Genomic DNA, 18100 nt, shown 5'->3' with positions numbered 1-18100 from the left:
TTGGGAAGTTAATGAAAGAATGGCAAAATACAGAACTTGCACCTCTAGCATCTATGTTTGGATATTACTAATGGTAGGGAGAGCCTTTGGGAGCAGATACTTTTTTCTTGTTAGAAGTGCAGGTGAGATCATGTCAAAATAAATCATTAAAAAAAAAGAGTTCTGCCACAGTCTTTCACAGTACGTATTCTAGGGATAAAATCAAAATGAATGCAGATGAGCTGTCCTCTGGAACATCTGTAGGTGAATGGATAGTCTTGTATTGCTTGTACTGAAGTTTGCTTGGAGAAAATCAAGAAAGCATCTAGATTTTTTAGTTGATTCTACAGAAGGATACTTCTGTGGTAGAGAAATTCATATTAATCGCTATGAAAATTAAAAAATATATATAAAAAAAGACAATATCACAACATATTTTGGAGTATGTCAGAAAACTGAAGTAGCTTGATGTCTGTCATTTAATCAGCATTGCCTCTTTAACGTGATGAATTGTGTGGCATATGCAGAATGTGCTGCTGTAGCTTAAAATATTGCTGACGTTTAATTGCACCATAATCAAAATTTAAATCTACAAAATAAAATTATAATTGGAAGAGGTTTCTATATTTTATTGCACTGTTGTTTATTTTAACATTGATCATAAATGTAGTTGCTTTTCAAACATAAACCTGTTAAAGGAAGGGATAGGGAACGTCTTTGGGAATAGCATTTGGTTATTTGTGACTTAGAAAAAAGCCATGAAAATCGATTGCATGCCTCATATCATGATAATTTATTTAACCATGTTCCTAGATGTTCTTTTACTTCTCCTTGGGAAATGATCAAGCTGAGTTTTGTAACAGTGTTTGCAGTTGTTTATGCAAGATTAAGTTATATACATAGCTGTGTGTACATCTCTGTTGTATGAACATATTGTTTAATTATCTGTGAGACATATAATACTGTTTTGAAAAACAAACAGGAACATGTGCTGTTGTTATGATGGGGTGATGAGATGATGACAAGAATCAGGGCAACACACTGGAAATTACCACCAGTAAAATAATACTGAATTTATTCTTTCACATGTGATAAACTTATATTCATAACTGCTGTTAATGGTAACCAGAAGTAGATATGTAAAATCTGGGCATATCAGTACCAGTATAGACTTTGTGTCTTAGAGTTGTAATAATTTTAAATAAAGAAATTAATTTCAATTGTACATGTTAAGCTCAATTCCCACCGTGAGGGAGTAGTAAATTAAAAGTTGGATGATCATTATATCACTTTCTTGAGACTGTAGCTGAACTTAGCACTCAGAATTAATGTACATTCATGTTCTGGAATAATTTACTGTGACTCTTCATTCACCTTGTTGTCTCTTCAGAGACTGTTGGTCATGCAATTTGCAGTGACAGAGAGGAGTAATCAAAAGAAGGAGTTAAAATACTGATGGTGATGATGTAGCTGGGATGGTAGAAGTGTTGGAAGAAGGCTGCATGGGGTATTTCTGCACAGCATAGATATCCTTTTGAACATAGAACAGGTCCTCAAGGAATGTGGGAGGTTTTTTAAGGATTGTTCCTTCTCTGGAGAAATTACCTGTTCATGTTTATAAAGCTTAAGGATTTGTCTTCCACTCTCTGTGAGTGCAGAGCATCTTAAACCTACTCCTTGTTCTACGGTCAGTCTTGAGCAAGGCTCAAGGAGCTGTTTTGTGTTTCTCTGGTCACAGAGTCCCAGAATGGTTTGGGTTGGAAGGGATCTTAGAGCTCATCTCATTCTACCCCCTGCCATGGGCAGGGACACCTTCCACTATCCCAGGTTGCCCCAAGACCCATCCAGCCTGGCCTTGGATACTTCCAGGCTTGTCCTATGACTCCAAGCTCTCAGTCCTCTGGGCAGCCGTGCAGCTCACTGGGCAGCTGCCTCCAGTGCACAGATTATGTTCCAGTCCCCACACTGGAGTGTTGTGTTCATCCTTTACAGCATCAGCCACAGCTGTGTTGCTTTAAACTGAGAAATGTGATTTACTTGGGCAATTGCGAGGAAGTGTTAAAAGTTTTAGCAGAAGCTAAAACATTGCAGTACTTTTATTTCTGTAGTGTTGGGCAGTATGCTTGGCATAGAGTAAGTTTTTTCATTTTATACTGTTACTTTCTGAAATAGTGGTGATAAAGTTAAACAAGCCCTAGTGCTGTAAACTGGAAGAAGGCTGTTGCATTTCAGTGATGAATCTTTCTATAATTGTTATCTTCCTCTTACTTTTTCAAACCTCTCTGATTATTAATCATATCTGGCTAATCAAATCTGGTTTTAACAGCTGCAGTAAAAGAAACAAAACTAGTGAAGTGCAGCAGCTTTAAGTTTATCCTTTTGATAGTAGGAAATAATTGCAGTGTATTTATCCATGAGTGCTAATGAGAGCTCTTGTCCAAAAGTGATTAAGTGTCTGTGGCACAGTTAGATATCGAGTAGTAGAGCTTTCTATTTTTTTATTGCATAGGCAATGGCTTGACTTGATGTGGGAGAGCCTTAAAACTGACATTGTCAGGAGCAATTTCAAGTGCAAATTTACTGTTAGCACCAGTTCACAAACTGTCTGAGGAGCTACACTAGCCCTGAGTTTGAAGACAGAACAGTTTTACCATTACTTTTTTAATTAATCAGGCTTTTACTACCTATTACATATTATCTTCATGTTTATTTTATTAAAAAAGGAAAAACTGTCAGGGTTATAAACTGAATAAGGAGGAGTTATGTGGCCACAACCTTTGTAGCCGAGTTTTATGGATTTTTATTAGCAAGCCAAGCAAGATGGAGCAGGCAATAAAAGTTTTACTACACTCTCCTGCTATTGCTTTCAACTTCCTTTCCTTACATTTCAGATGCTTATAGAATAATTGTGGTCATGATTAACATAGTAAAATAATGTGCAAATGTGTTGTATTATGGTTACTATAGACACCTGGAGCATTTTGAAATGGAGTTGTTTCAGTATTAATTGTACAACAGTGCCTACTGACTATTTCACTGATGCATTATCCTCAGTGGGTGCACTAAATACCTTCATTTCTTTCATACTCTGCTAGAAAAGGATACCCTGTCCCTTCAACTGGAGAAAATATGAAAACAAAGTAAAATCATGCTCAGCTACTATATTAGATGTCTATTTTCTGTCACTGTTGCAGCAAAACTTTTAATATTAATTTAATACTTTCTTGCTTAGCATTTGGTTCCTTCTGAAGCCACCTACCTCTAGTGCCCCAAAGCTGAGCTACTCAGAGAACAGACTGTCAGGATTTTCTTGAGGAAAGAGGTAAACAGGAACAGATTTGACTCTTTCTTAATTTACTTTGAAACTTTAAATAATTTTAAGTATAGTCAACAAAAAGTAAAATGGGGTTTGAAAATCTCATACTACAGTTTGCTGCTTAAGTGTTTTTTCTTATTTGATACACTTTATTTCTGGTAGTCTGAGGAGCAAGATTCATTCATTGTCAGCAATTACAGCCAAGAGTATTTTCATTCTTATTTATATGTTTGTGTTTTAGGAATGCCTTGTTTATTTTCCCTTTTTGAATGTATGGATTCTTAGTAATCCTTAAGTGGTTTTGAAAGTTGGGACAAAAACTGAGTGTAAAACTCAAGCCCTGTTGTGAAAACTGTGTATTTAATAAGTAGTTTCTGAGTACACCAACTGATTTCCGTGGGACTGCTTTGATATTTAAAAACTAAAATATGGAAATTTTAATATATTGAAACATGTTTAAAATGAAAATAGACAAAACATGTTCTCCATAATGTAAGTGTATCAGATTTTTCAGGAAGAATAAGCAAACAATTACTAACATTCTCTGTAACTTTGAATAAAAAGAGAATTTCAGTGGTATGTCAGTACAGCTATCAGTTATTAGTGCAGTACTCTTTCTAACTACAGAATAAGAGACAATGCTGACTCTTGGGTGAGAATTGAGAACAGAATATTTCCTTGAAACTATTTAGTGATACAAGTTAGGCTGTCTTTCTGAGTCTTGGACATAGACAGTAGCTGTGCCCTAAGAGGAATTAAATTTTCATTACTTCCCATTCCTGAATAAATGTCTAGTATTTGCTTTTTAAATTGAATGTATGGATACACCAGCACCTGTGACTGGGCTCCTTGTGCATGTCTGAACTGCAGTTGTAGAATGACCTTGACAGCTTTCAGATTGGAGCTGCTGATGATAATGGTCATTAATTTTTGCAAAAAGAAAAGGTTGCTCCTTCTCCTCCCTCACTGGAAGACTTTGAATCACTAATTTGTTGTCTGATGGGCTTTGCCTCACTTAAGATTGCACTCTTTTCTTTCAGAATTAAAGTAGCAAGGTTTGAGCTTGTTCATGGTTATGGATTGAAGCTGCTGCTTCGATTGACTTCAGTTTTTAACATCTGAGTAAGGAGAAACTTAACACTAGCTGTAATAATGATATAGACAAGGCCAAGCTGTGATTTAGACAAACTGATTTGGATGTTTTCTATTAAACTCTACTACATTTTTCTCAGCTGTGAGATGATTTAGATCAGTTCCACTTATCTATTCATTGCCTTCTGTATGTTTTGACAAATGAGTCTCTTGTGTCTTTCTCGAGGAAAAAGAAAGCTGTAGACTTGCTCTGAAGAGCCCTGCTGTTGGAATAGAAAAGGCAGTCTTACTGGAAAAATTCAGGACAGGACAGAAATGTGATATTTCTAATAGCTTTAAGGGTAAATTTTCTTAATTGCTTGACAGTTTGCATCAAGATGAGTTTTTTTTATCCTATAAGGGAAAATTGAGAAATGGTTTGAGACTCAGAGGATAGGAGTTCAGTTTACAAGCTGTCCTATAGAAATTTAGCTTGATCTGGGGTAAATCACTGAATCCTCTTATGGTTCAGGCTCTTAAATTAAAAGGGGAAAAAAAACAACCAAAAAATCCCAAACAAAAGAAAGGCAAGCTCTTCTCTTCTGGTTTGTTTTTTGTATATGAACAGGTGAGGTCTTAAGGCATGAAATGCCTTTATGACTTCACACAATCCTGACTTCTGTAGCCTTCTGTCTTCTGATATTTTAGACAGCTGTGGAAATGCTGTGTGTAAATGGCCCAAGAGTCATGGCAACTTTTTATGAGTGTCTGATTGCTGCAGCTGTAATTTTAGATAACAGGGGGAGCGAACTGTCAAAGGGACCGTTTGGTCAGGGACCAGGTACCACTTACCATTGTCAGTGACTGAGCACTTGCATTCAGAAAGGTTTTGGTTCACGGAGATCCTTCCTAGGACACTCTTTTGAATGTTCTGTTCCTTGCCTTTGGTGATAGAGTAATAGGATATTTAATGTCACAGGCAGGAAGGGCAGTACTGCCTCTTTTATATGGATGTGAGAGAGAAGCTTGGTAGGTTTTTATTTTTTGTCGTAGAACAAATGTCTCGTACATAGCAGGAAAAGGAGTGAACAAAACCCCAGGATATTGCTTTGGCTCCTTAGCACTCAGGATATTTCCCTGAATTTTGGCTTGCACATGGCCCTTGCCAATGCTGAAAGACCCTCAGACTTTGCAGTCAATGCTTGCAAAAGTTTCACAAGCCTAGTTATGCAAGGTCTCATCTTGTGTAATGGATTCTCTTCTACCCTTAGGATTTAGCAATTGGAAGTAATAGAATAAGGATTAAATAATGAAGCTTGGTTACCGAAATTTGTTAGGGGAGAGGAGATGTCTTCATATAAGCCTTATTGAACACTTCTGTTCTAGCAAGTTTTTAGGACAAAAATACCCCATTTATTCCCCAGTGAGGAATATTTGTATCTGGGGAAAAAGTCACACTGTGACTTCTACATGGTGTGTGCTGGGGAGCTGCTGAAATCAGCATTTCATCTGGCCATGACAAGTGATACCACTGTTCACGCTGGTGGGAACCATAGGTATGAATTATCTCAACTGAGGCCAAGTCTCCTGCTCTAGTTGAACACAGGATTACCACTGCAGAGGGTGGAAAAGCTACAGTTTCAGAAATATTTCAGATCCTCACAATAGAGTTATAGAAAACCTAATATTTTTATATTATTCTCTTTGTACTTTATTTTTTGAATGTTACAGCAATCGTTTACAGCACTATCTCCTGAAGTAGTATCTGGGGATTTTTTCTTACTGAAAAATGCAAGACTTTCTGTCACTTCTATTCAGAGAGCGTTGTCTTTCCTAGGCTTGTTTCACTCTGAAATGAGTAGGTCTGGTAGCATTTACTAATTGCTTGTGTTCCATGAAGTGAATGAGAACAATTTGCAAAAAGCGTGCTGATTCTCTGCCTTTAAGTTATAATCCTAGTTGTTCAAACTTGTAAATCTTGAAAGGTAGAATTTTGTAGGACAAGGAGTACAGAAAGCTTTCTAAGAGTTGCACACATACTGGGACTATACTTACCTTTAGTTAATATCTTTACTCATCTTCTTGGTGTGTGTGTATAATAAATACTGCAGACTTATCTTAATTGTTCCTAAATTTGGAAAACCTATGGATTTTTCTTGAAACTGGCTTCAGAGACCTTCAAGAATATTATGGCTGAGACACAATCAGAACTTGATATACAGTTGTATAAAAATGCAGAACTTTAGCCACAAACACATTCCTAGCTGGATTAACAATGCCAGATTACTTTAATCTTTATTCTTTATGTATTTGTACTTGACATACTTATTTCCTAATTCTGAATGTTCCAGATTTTGCTAGTATCTGTGTTAAGCAAAGGACGATTTTGATCATTTGCTCTCCATGATTTTCAGATTCTGTCTTCCTTCCCAGTCAGAGAGGAAAGACTGTTGTCTGATACTAGTCAATATTGAAAGTCCCTACTGTTCCATGGATTTTGGAGTGGTTGTTTTTAGGCTGTGCCTGTGATTGAAGCCACAGTCCACTGAAAATATCTTCCAGGTCTTGGGTCTGGAATAGATGTGCTCACACTGATCATTAAGTCATTAGCTTAACGATCTTCATAAATTTGGCTTGGGTTACTAGCACCCTTGTAGGACAATGCAGTGGGTAGAGCTTCTGAAATGGAAGACAAACAGATATTCTTTTGCTACTTTGTAGTTGTGAACTTTGCTGTATGCACATTCCTACAAATTATCAGGAAACAGGATGGCTGCTATCAAGTTTAGTGCAAACAAATACTAGAAAGACTTAGTGGTTATCCCTGCTGGGTGTGTGCGTTTTCAGATTAAAATATGGTGATTTTATTCCCTCCTTAATCTTTGTGTTTGGTGGGCATTTTAAAGAGTACCACGGTTTCAGTCTCCTTTAAAGCTTCTCACAGTAGGATGTCCTAAAATGTTGCAAACAGAAACCATCAGGTGGGTCTTCAGCCAACTGTGGTGTCTTGGGAAGTGGTTCTGTAATGACTGGTGCAGTCCTTAAAATATATTGTGCACAGTTACCATCCTTACATTCTCTAATGACAGTCTATTTTAAATAAAGCTATTTAGCTTGGTTAATTAGATTTAGTAATAAACCTCCTAATCTGCTGATTAATCTTAGGAAATATCTTAGACCACACCAATGAAAAATGGGGCTGCAAGATTAGCTACACATATTTTGACTTTTTATTGGCATTATACTTACAAGAAAGGTGTTTTGAAGAATACAGCAGCTTTGCCTCTGGATGCAACTCATGGAGCTAACCTCCCATGGAAAATAGGGATAGAAAACAAATAGGTCATGGAAAAATGGAAAATAACCCATACCAGTAGTCTTGCAGAGGGGATTGATACAAACCTTCCTTCCCAGTTCTAGTCCTGTGTTTTACATCAGGCCAGTTATGTTAAATAGGAGGAATATAATTTGAAAAGAACTAATTATTAATGTTCAATTGTTCTGCCTGCAGTCAGCTTTAACAATATGTATGCAAAATTAATAAAATCAGGACAGCAGCAATGAAAAAAAATATGAAAATTGAATAGAGGAGAAAAAACAGAGTGGAAAAATAAGATAAATTTATTTTTTCAAAATAGTAATGTAAGAGATACATTGCGTGAAGTTATGCAGCATTTCTGAGAATTAATGATTTTGGTTTTCTGCAGGATTCAGAGTTTCCTGTTGATCCTGAAGGGACCCCAGACTTTGAGCATGCTAAGGAACACACTCAACCCCTGAAATCTGGACAGTATCAACTGAGCAGCGTTGTGAAGGTGCACAACTTTGCAGTGAGCTGGTAGGAACCATGAACAGTACATTAATTTTATATGTACGTGTGGAGTTTGATTTTTCAGCAGGTCATTGAGAAGCATTTGTTGTAAGTAAATATCTGAAAAATTACTGGCAGCAGTCAGGGGGACTTCCTCTCTGAAGGATGTGAAAGTGGAAGAACTGATCATGACATGCAGCGGGAGCATAAATACAGTAAAACCCCTGGGCAGAACTGTTTACAGATTGAGATTCGTCTTTTATGTGGGAAGGATGGGATTTGGTTAATAGATACAAAAACAGAAACCAGAGATGAGTGTAAACTCGGGTTCCAGGAAACTGAATTATAGTGCTGAATATTTTTGTAATTTGTATTTGATTGCAGTTTATTCCCCTGGGTCAAAAATCAGAAGAGTTTAAATTTAGATTGGCTTGTAAGCAATGACATTTCCGGGCTTGATAGCTGCAGCTGAGGAAGAACAAACCTAAAAATATTTTAAAAAAAAAGTAAAAGTTCATAGCAAAGTTCTGACAATTCTGACACGTTGACTAGCTTGAAATACATTTTAAAATTAATTTTAAAAAAATCTTTACACATTTAATAATTGTAGTGCAAAGGTTGCAGACACTTGCTTTTGGTCACTGCCCATATTTTGTGGTAAAGAACCACCATAGTGCTGTGAGCTTTGGCCTCCCTGAACAAGATTCTGCTTAGTCTCCCAGATGCTCAATTTTGGATTTTTTTCTGGTTTTGCATAACTTTTTCCCAAATTGTATTGTCATATTGGTCTAAGTATGAAAGAGAGCTTGCAACTGGTGTCTCTGTGCTGCTACTCGGAGGAGGCAGTAGCAAATCCACCCAAATATTCGTTGGTTCTTTGGCTTCTCTGAAGGACACCAGGTTCATGAATAGTGTGTGTTTAAAAAAATACAAACCAGAAAGAAAACCAGTCTGGAGAAGGAAGACACTTCCACACTGGGGAAGATTTTTGGTGAATCAGCTGGAATAAATATCCAACTGTGACCCTTCCAGGCTGCAGCAGCACGTGCTGTTCATGTATCACAGGCTGCAGAAGGCAAGGCTCAAGTCATCATTCCCTTGTTACTGTTTGCCTTGTTAAGTCTGCCTCTACCTGTAGAGAAAGCCCAGTTTGGAATGCAAAGTACTTCTGAATGTTGTTACAAACTACTTGTGAATCTTAAACTATTTAATATGTAATTGAAAGTATCAGAAGCTCTGATCTAGTCAGGAAAGGACATCTCTAGCAAAGTTTTTCCATTATTTTGTAGCTGAACAACAACAGGTAAATATGGTCATGTAAAACTATTCCTTGTTTTCTTTATCTTTCTTGAATTATAGTTTTATATCATTTCTGTAGATCCTTATATCCAGTGCTTCTAGTTATTGCTAGCAGAGATACTTAATGTGCTGGGAAATTCTAAGTATAGTTTGCAATTGATAGCTGGATATCACACCTTAAGGACACAGTGCCACTTCAGTAAGCAATTTTCTAAAATGAAAATAAATTGGATGTCTTTAAACTTATTTGGAAACACTTCAGAACTTGCTTGGAGAAACAGCAACTACACTGAAAGGAAGCTGCCAGAGAGGATGTGTATTTAATTTTATATACTGAAAATATGACATTGACTTTCATGTAAAGATGTTCCTTTAAAGAAAATGAGAGTCTGGGATAATGCTCTGAAATTAACTAAAATGCTTCTTTTAAAAATGTGGTTGTATAAAAAGTAAGTAAAGAATAAAAGAACTTTAAGGTGTGGTTGAAACAATGTAAACAAACCAATTGAACTTTGCTTTAAAAAGTCTCTGTGTATGGGGGGGGGCAGTTTCTACACATTTTTCTATGTCTGAAAAAAACACACTTAAAACATATTTCAGTTAACAAAATTTTTTTTCCTATCTGAATACTGCTACTTCAAATCAGCCTTTTTAAGTGATGGAAAAGAGAGTCTGTCTTGTTTTTCTTGTTAATGCTAAAGGTTCTGTGATAGCCTGCTTTGCCTTTTTTTGACAGTGTTTCCTACGAGTATTTTTTTTAACACCCTACTCAATTTCAAGCAAGTTTGACAGAAGAACAACAGACTCAGGAAGTCCTGAGGCTCCCATGTGTTTCAAGAGAACAGATTTCTGTTGAAGAAAGGGTCACTTTTAGGACTGTGGTGGCTGCAGGTGACTGAGAACTCAGAGAAAAGAGAAGTTGCAAATTTTTTGGGGGAAGAGCTGCAAAATACCTTATTAATTGCTATAGGATCCAGTCTCAAGGCACACAGGTAATGCACACAGAGCCTGGGTTTTTAGTTTGACACAGCAGCTATTCAGTTCTGAATCTGGTTTTCCAAGAGGTTATTAAATGCATTAATCAAGATTTTTCAGAGAAGAATGACTCAGATTAAATTATCTGTGTAGGGAATTAAGTAAAAATAGCCCAGCTAAAGAAATTCTGAACTTTCACTAAATGTATTTCTGGTAACTATAATTGTCTGTCTGAGTTTACAGACACAAGGGAAAATCCATATGCACTCGATGAAAATTAATTTTTTCTTGTAGTTCATAGGATAGATGGAAAACATTCTGTTGACTTACGAGATCAGATTTTTCTCACCAGAATGAGTATATCAGAAGGACAGAACAGAATCTGGTTTGTGTATGGGTATTACTGGGTTCTTTAACATTTCCTTAGGAACTGGAGCACCTGCAAATCCAAATTCACAGTTTACACAAGCTCACATAGATTAGTTCTTCAGACCTTCATCAGTATTCATTGAAATGCATGTTGGTGGAGGGGGAGGAAAAACCCTTAGGAAACCATGTTTATTTGCTGCTAAGCAGAATGATTCCCACTTTTCAAATCATCACATGGGCATTCCTTTTTCTGCATTAAATTCACATTGCTCCAGTGTCCTTTTTAATATCCTGGTGAATCTTACTGTGCCTACAAGAAGCACGGTAATAAGATCTACAGTGGCTAAAGGATCTTCCTAATCTTACTTGTCCACTTTCCCCTCACTTGCTTTCTGCATCTTTGCTGTAACCTTTTGTATGGTTTCCCACAGAAAGTACCTCTGCAGTCACCACATGCAGTGCTACATCAGTCGTGGTTTATCTTGTCTTCACTTGGGAAGAGAAAGATGCACACACAAACAGTGTTCAGTGCATTTTGAATGTTTAGCACAGCATTGGAAACCAGGAAAATGCCAGATATTATTGTGGAGAGATGATTACCCAAGATGAAACTGAAAAAATAAGCAGTAATCATCTTGCCTTTTTTGGTAATTTTTTAAGATGTCATGGTCTTGCCTCCCTGCCTTCCTCCCTGCCTTCCTCCCTGCCTGCCTCCCTGCCTGCCTCCCTGCCTGCCTCCCTGCCTGCCTCCCTGCCTGCCTTCCTGCCTGCCTTCCTGCCTTCCTGCCTGCCTGCCTGCCTTCCTGCCTGCCTTCCTGCCTTCCTGCCTGCCTGCCTGCCTTCCTGCCTGCCTGCCTGCCTGCCTGCCTGCCTGCCTGCCTTCCTGCCTGCCTTCCTGCCTTCCTGCCTTCCTGCCTTCCTGCCTGCCTGCCTGCCTGCCTGCCTTCCTGCCTGCCTTCCTGCCTGCCTTCCTGCCTGCCTTCCTGCCTTCCTGCCTTCCTGCCTGCCTGCCTGCCTTCCTGCCTGCCTTCCTGCCTTCCTGCCTTCCTGCCTTCCTGCCTGCCTGCCTGCCTGCCTGCCTGCCTTCCTGCCTGCCTTCCTGCCTGCCTTCCTGCCTGCCTTCCTGCCTGCCTGCCTGCCTTCCTGCCTGCCTTCCTGCCTTCCTGCCTGCCTGCCTGCCTGCCTTCCTGCCTTCCTGCCTGCCTTCCTGCCTGCCTTCCTGCCTGCCTTCCTGCCTTCCTGCCTGCCTGCCTGCCTTCCTGCCTGCCTTCCTGCCTTCCTGCCTTCCTGCCTTCCTGCCTTCCTGCCTGCCTGCCTGCCTGCCTGCCTGCCTGCCTGCCTTCCTGCCTGCCTTCCTGCCTGCCTTCCTGCCTGCCTGCCTTCCTTCCTGCCTGCCTTCTTTCCTGCCTCCTGCCCCCCCCCCCCCAACTGGAGGTTACACTCCTCCATTTAAATCTTATTTCCTGTTTATCACTGGCGGTCTCTGCTTTGATGCAATTACTCACAATCAGAAGTGCCATAGAGTTTGTAAATATATGGCCTAATATCGGTGCCAGGAGATGTTTGCATTAGGTATTAGGAAAAATTTGTTCACTGACAGGGTGGTCAGGCACTGGCACAGGTTGCCCAGGGCAGTGGTAGTATCACTGGAAGTGTCCCTGGAAGTGTTCAAAAGGAGTGTTGATGTAGCACTTGGGGACATGGAGTAGTGATGAACCACAGTGGAGCTGGGTTGGACTTGCTGATCTTTAGAGGTCTTTTCCAAACATAGAGATTCTATGATTCTATGTTTTAAATGGATCTTTTACCTACTAAGTGTACTTGCATAAATAGGAAATGTATGTTGTTCTTGTTTACATGTAACCTGATGTTCTCAAATCCTTTATCCTTATTTGATAGTTTGTAAAAGAAAAAGATAGAAAATTGCTGATGCTCTGCCTAAGCACAATAAAAATCAGAATGTGGAGATAATAGTAAAGAAAAGCAAATACAAAATGTTTAGTGATTATCTTGCTTTTCCTGATTGGCCAAGTAAAAGATAACTTTTCAATAGGGTTTAATTCATCATTCTATCTTACTATACTAGTTTCCCCAATTTTTTATCAGTGGATTCCAGAGAAGATTTTGAAAACTTATCTCCTTGGGAACCATGCAAATTGACTTGCAGCATAAAATCGTGTAATTGCAATTAAAGGTACAAGCTTGTAGAGCCTTGTGCCAAGAGATGGAGGTAAGAAAGTACTGCAGAACCTTGGACTCTCCCTCTTTAGTTCACATTTACCACTTTTTCTCCTTAACACTTGAGCAGGATGCACATCCACAACACACAGAGGAGCCAGCTTTGAAGGGAAGAGAGTCCTTTGAGTGTTGACATGAGGAAATTCTTTTGAAATAGATTATAGCCTGAAGTTTGCTGTAAAATGGTTGGTATTGGTGTGCACTGTCTTTCAGAGTTCCAGGTTTTCCATTTACTTGGTAAGGTGGTGGGGCACTGTTGTAGTGGGGATTCTTGCAACACATGTATCAGACAACGAGGCTCGTGGAAAAGATTATATGGACTGATTCTTGGTAGATATTTTCAGAGATGTTTATTTTTCCAGCTGTCTGGTCGGTGACTTGGCCAGGAACTGAACAATCACAGGACCAGAGGGTCCTTCCTGAGCAGGGGAACACAAAACAGCCAAGGGGGAACGAGGTTGACCAGGGAGTAGGGAAGCCCCATATATCCTGCCTCTACCCCGGGGCCCCTCTCCCAGGACCACATGGCAGGGGGGAGGAACCCCAGCAGGGCACAGGGAAGTTGGCAGTGTGGGAAGAACAAGGTGTTCTGTTCTCTCAGTCAGATTTCACACCTGCTCTGTGCTATGTTTTGGTCCTTTCTAGACATAGCTCCCGGTTTCCTTTTTCATTCCCAAACTCTGGCTTTCTTAAGAGTTACTTGTGGGAAGAGCAGGACATTGAAATTGTGTTGTGTGTAAATGAAGTAGCAAAAGTAGCATAGATGACTTTCAAGCAAACATCTTGATAGTTCTTTTTGTTGCTGCTCCTATTTGCCAAGAGCTCTGCATTAACATCTCAGAGCAGCTTTGTCATGGTCTGTCTTGTCACTACCCTTGATATACTTCTCTGTGATACCTGTAGAGTTCTGACAACAGTCACCCTGATGGTTTGCTGAGGCTGCTGCCTGTCAGACTGACAAATGTTCTCTCCCTTTTTCTTGTGTTTTGCCCATTTGTTTCCATCTCTCTGTTGCCTTAGAGCTGGTGAAGTAATGTCATTTGATTCTGTGTCTGAACAATGCCAAGCAAAATAGGGTCTGTCTACCAAGAGGCGATCAGTCATATTAATCTTTGTGACCTTGTGTAACACAAGGCAGGAAAGAGGATTCAAAGTCCAAAGTTCATGAGGAGATTTCCTGTTGAAGAATTTACTGAGGTAAAAAAATCCTTACTAATTATTTAAATCCTCTTCTTGCCTCCTAGGGCATTAGAAAAGATTTTTTAAATGAAATTACATTTTCCCATTAACAGTAAAACTTTTTAATTGTGCCATCATGTGCTGATTTCTTGCATGAGTAGCCAGAGTGAATTGGAGATTTGCATTAGCAACATGAGCTGCTGCTTAATTTTCCTACAGAAATTATACCTGCTTTTAAAGGAATATGACATACAGGCATCTCTTGTATGAGGAAAGTCAGCGAGAGCTGGGGCTTTTCAGCCAGGAGAAGAGAAGGCTCAGGGGCAGATCTCATCCATCAGTGTGAACAAATATTGAAGAGAGGATGCTGAAAGGTGCCCATAAATTAGTGTGTATAAATTAAATCTAATAACACAAGTATATATGTGCTATTAATTTTCACATCTGCTGAAGAAGTGTAGACAGTGAGTTGCAGGATTAGATTTTTATGTGTGCTGAAATATTCAAATACTCAATTTGGGGTCTTTTGAAATATTCAAGTTCTGTGGCTTTTCAAAAATAAAAGCAATATGAGTAGAAGCTTGAGTTAATCTTTCTCTCCTTGTATATATGACAAGAAATTCCTAATTCTCATGTTTTATTTTCATCTCTCCATTTGATCAGCCTTTGAATATATTTGAAGAAGCTAATGTTAGAGATGGTTAAATGTAAAATTAACAAGTCACTTGGTGCATTTTCCATGACACAAGGGAAAAAACCCAGCAGCTCAGCCTGGGTCACTCTGGCACATCAGTCTGTACACTTGCAGTAAGGGTTTTTTGTGATGTTTTAAACACTTAACTTTCCCAGGTAAGCCTGTCAAGTATTTTAGCATCAAATTAATGTTGTTAATAAAATTTTTATATCTCTCTTTGCAATATAGAAAATTCAGGTACTTTCCTTTGAAAAATTCTTGCATTAATGCCTTTTTTCCCCCCATGACTGGCCTTTATGAGTAGTATGAATGTATGTTTAAACTGCTCATGAAGTTCTTACCCTTCTGCAAAGAACAAGTGACAAATAACTCTAAAGCCTGCAAGTGTGGGTACACTCCACATCACTTGCAGAGGTTGGGAAGAATACACTGTGTGTGTGCCCTGCCAGCCTCGTGCATGTCCTTATGTCGCCAGCAGTCCTGTGAGGCATCATTGTGAAATCATTCCTGCAAGATTGCCTGAGTGGAAGATCCAGAAATTAAATTCATGTCTTCTGAGTCACAGTTCAGTGCTTTGACCCTCGATGTCAAGAGTATCACTGTTTTCTATGCCAATCAAGTTCTTAACTTCTGTCTGCATTAAGGCCCATGTTGTAATGGAGAGATTGTTCCATGGACTTATTGTACAGGCTCAGCTTGGGCACAGTTTATGTGGAGGGAGCACTCAAGAGGAAAATGTCAGATGTAGTTTAGCTCCCTGTAATGCAGTTTAATAGAGAGGAAAAGTGAGCTTGCCGTGAATAATCAGTGAGAACTGTGTGGATCACACTTGGATAAGCTCTGAGAGGCCTTTCTGCTGTGGCAGTAGGAATGCAGAGCTCCTGGCTCCGACCCTCTCATCCTCCTTTGGAGCTTTTTCTGTCTAACAGAGCAATAAGAAGAGAAGTGAATGGTTCCCTTGGCTCCACCTTTCCCTCTTCCCCCACGGGCTGTTTCCCTGGTAAATGTGCTTTCCTGTTCATCTCTAAAGCTTTGGGGTGTCAGAGACTTTAGAAGCCTTTCTGTTTCTCATTAGCTCTGTGTGCAGCTCTGGCCACGAGCAATGGCTCCTGAGGGAAGGCCTTGGCTGTGGCTGGAACAGGCACTTTGAACCCCTAGCACCATTAATCTGAGGGATAATCTCAGGGCATGTTGTGTTTTTATGGTGCACACATGAAAAGAGCTGGGTATCTCTGTAATTTTATTAGTGAACGAGCATCTTTACCGGGAAAAAAGGACAATTTTTAGGCAGGGTCAACAGAGGGAAGGCATACAATATATTTTCTTTTTACTAGCTCTCTTCATAGTTATTGAGCAGATTTTGCAGAAGAAGTACTTGTTTGCAAAAAAAATAATTGTAAAAAGATATGGTTGTAACTTTATTGAGGCTTTTGTGTATTCTCCATAGAGCAAAAGGTGAGATGCCTGGACACTGTCAGCTCTGCTAAATTGCTTGGCTTTTTCTTGTTATTCCCAATAGTCTGTAGACAGAAAAGGGTTGAAGAGATTGGGTTAGTAATTTTCTGATACGTGTTTAACTGAAAGCAATCACCCTGTGGTGATCTGACTATTCTGGACTCCAAATGCAGTGAAACCTCAGTATTTAATTGACGTGAGCAATGCTCTCAGGGTGGGATTGTTGGGGTGTCCTGGGCAGGGCCAGGAGCTGGGCTGGAGGATCCTGGTGGGTCTCATCCAACTCAGGATGTTCTATAATTCTGTAATTCTATCCTGAACAGAAGTATTTTAGCAAAAATAAAAGAAATGGTTTTGACACTTGTCACATGGGCTGATATGCTAACTAAAGACAGTTTGAAAATAAGTTAGCTTGTAAAGATATCTCATTAAGTGTCAACAAGATGTTGAGATTTTCTTGAAATGAAGTATATTTGTGAGCTTTAAAAAGATATTAATTTGCATGAGGGAATTAATATGGGAGGTTTTGTAAATGTTTTATTTTTATAGAAAGGAAAAAGGCTAAACTTTAGGATTTCTAGAAGGTGACTAATACATGTTATGACACTTCTTTCACTCTGATACAATTCTAAATAATTATCCACAAAAAGATCCTCATTGAAGTTGCAATACTGAATTTTTCTTGTAAATTGAAAAGCCATTTACATTTTCATTGTATATTTAACACACATTCAGAACTATTATTTGTCAAGAAAAAAATGCTTTCTTTAGGATGGTTTTGATTTCATACACCAGTTTTTACATTTTTTGGTATTTAGCAATGAATTTTTACACATAAAGAAATACATATCTTTGGGAAAAGTAAATTTTTTACAAAGTAGCGTTTGTAAGCAGTCACAGCAAGGTATGTATACAATTAGCCCATAGATAAGTAGTTCGTTTTCTGGGAGGGTGAGGAGCATTGTGGAGTGGTTTTTCTGAGAACCAGAGAGTGTTCAGGGCATAATATGTTGTGGTAGAGAAAAAGGAAGAGGAACCTAATAAAAATATAAGGCCAAATTGAAAAGATATTCTAAATAGAAGTAACTTACATAAATACAAGAATAATGCATAATGTCCAAAAATCATTTGAAGGAATATGTAAGGTTGCTCTTGCTGTGTTTTAATGAGAAATTTTATTTGCCAAAGCATTTAATACATTGCAATTAATACCATAAGGCACTTTTCATTCTTTGATTGATACTATCTTGTAGAAATTGTAAATTGACCTATTAATGCTTGTGATCTTCCCTTATTCTCAGTCTGGCCTATGATAAGTTGTGCATGTATTACAAACCTGCTGTACTAATGATTCTTTATTGTCTGGGGTAATGGAAACTGAAATCACCTGCCACTCGTTTGTAGACCAGTTCCATAACCCAGATGTAAAATTACTGAAGGTTTCGGGTATTTATGGTTGCAGTGATTTAGAGATAGAACACTAACACAGAGGTTCATAAAGGTGGCAGTTTCCATTTGTGTAGCTCTATTTCCTAATCCCTGTGGTTTGGGAAATCTCATATCAGTGCTTTATCTTCCAGGATGTTAATAGCTGCAGTTTAAAAAAAAAAATCCTCTGTTGATTTTTTGCTATATAAATATTTTTAAGTGAGATTTTCAATTATTAAAGTGAGCGTAGTACTTGAACTATAGTAGCTGCAGTGTCTCTGAAAGA

The 18100-nt window shown here is 38.7% G+C and overlaps 1 protein-coding gene across 9 annotated transcripts in view; it reads left to right on the top strand.

Moving 5' to 3' along the window:
* The window catches only part of SPAG16 (sperm associated antigen 16), a 381268-nt gene that overhangs the window by 64553 nt on the left and 298615 nt on the right, over positions 1–18100 (top strand). For all 9 annotated transcript variants that reach the window (XM_069021764.1, XM_069021765.1, XM_069021767.1 and 6 more), the window contains one exon: positions 8074–8204. In XM_069021764.1, the coding sequence (XP_068877865.1) occupies positions 8074–8204 (131 nt within the window). The remainder of the gene's footprint in view (positions 1–8073; positions 8205–18100) is intronic.

This window comes from Aphelocoma coerulescens, chromosome 7 (genome assembly GCF_041296385.1).
Source record: "Aphelocoma coerulescens isolate FSJ_1873_10779 chromosome 7, UR_Acoe_1.0, whole genome shotgun sequence".
NCBI classification, from domain to species: domain Eukaryota; kingdom Metazoa; phylum Chordata; class Aves; order Passeriformes; family Corvidae; genus Aphelocoma; species Aphelocoma coerulescens.
Note: the sequence above shows the minus strand (reverse complement) of the source record. Positions and strands in the feature narration are given on the sequence as shown.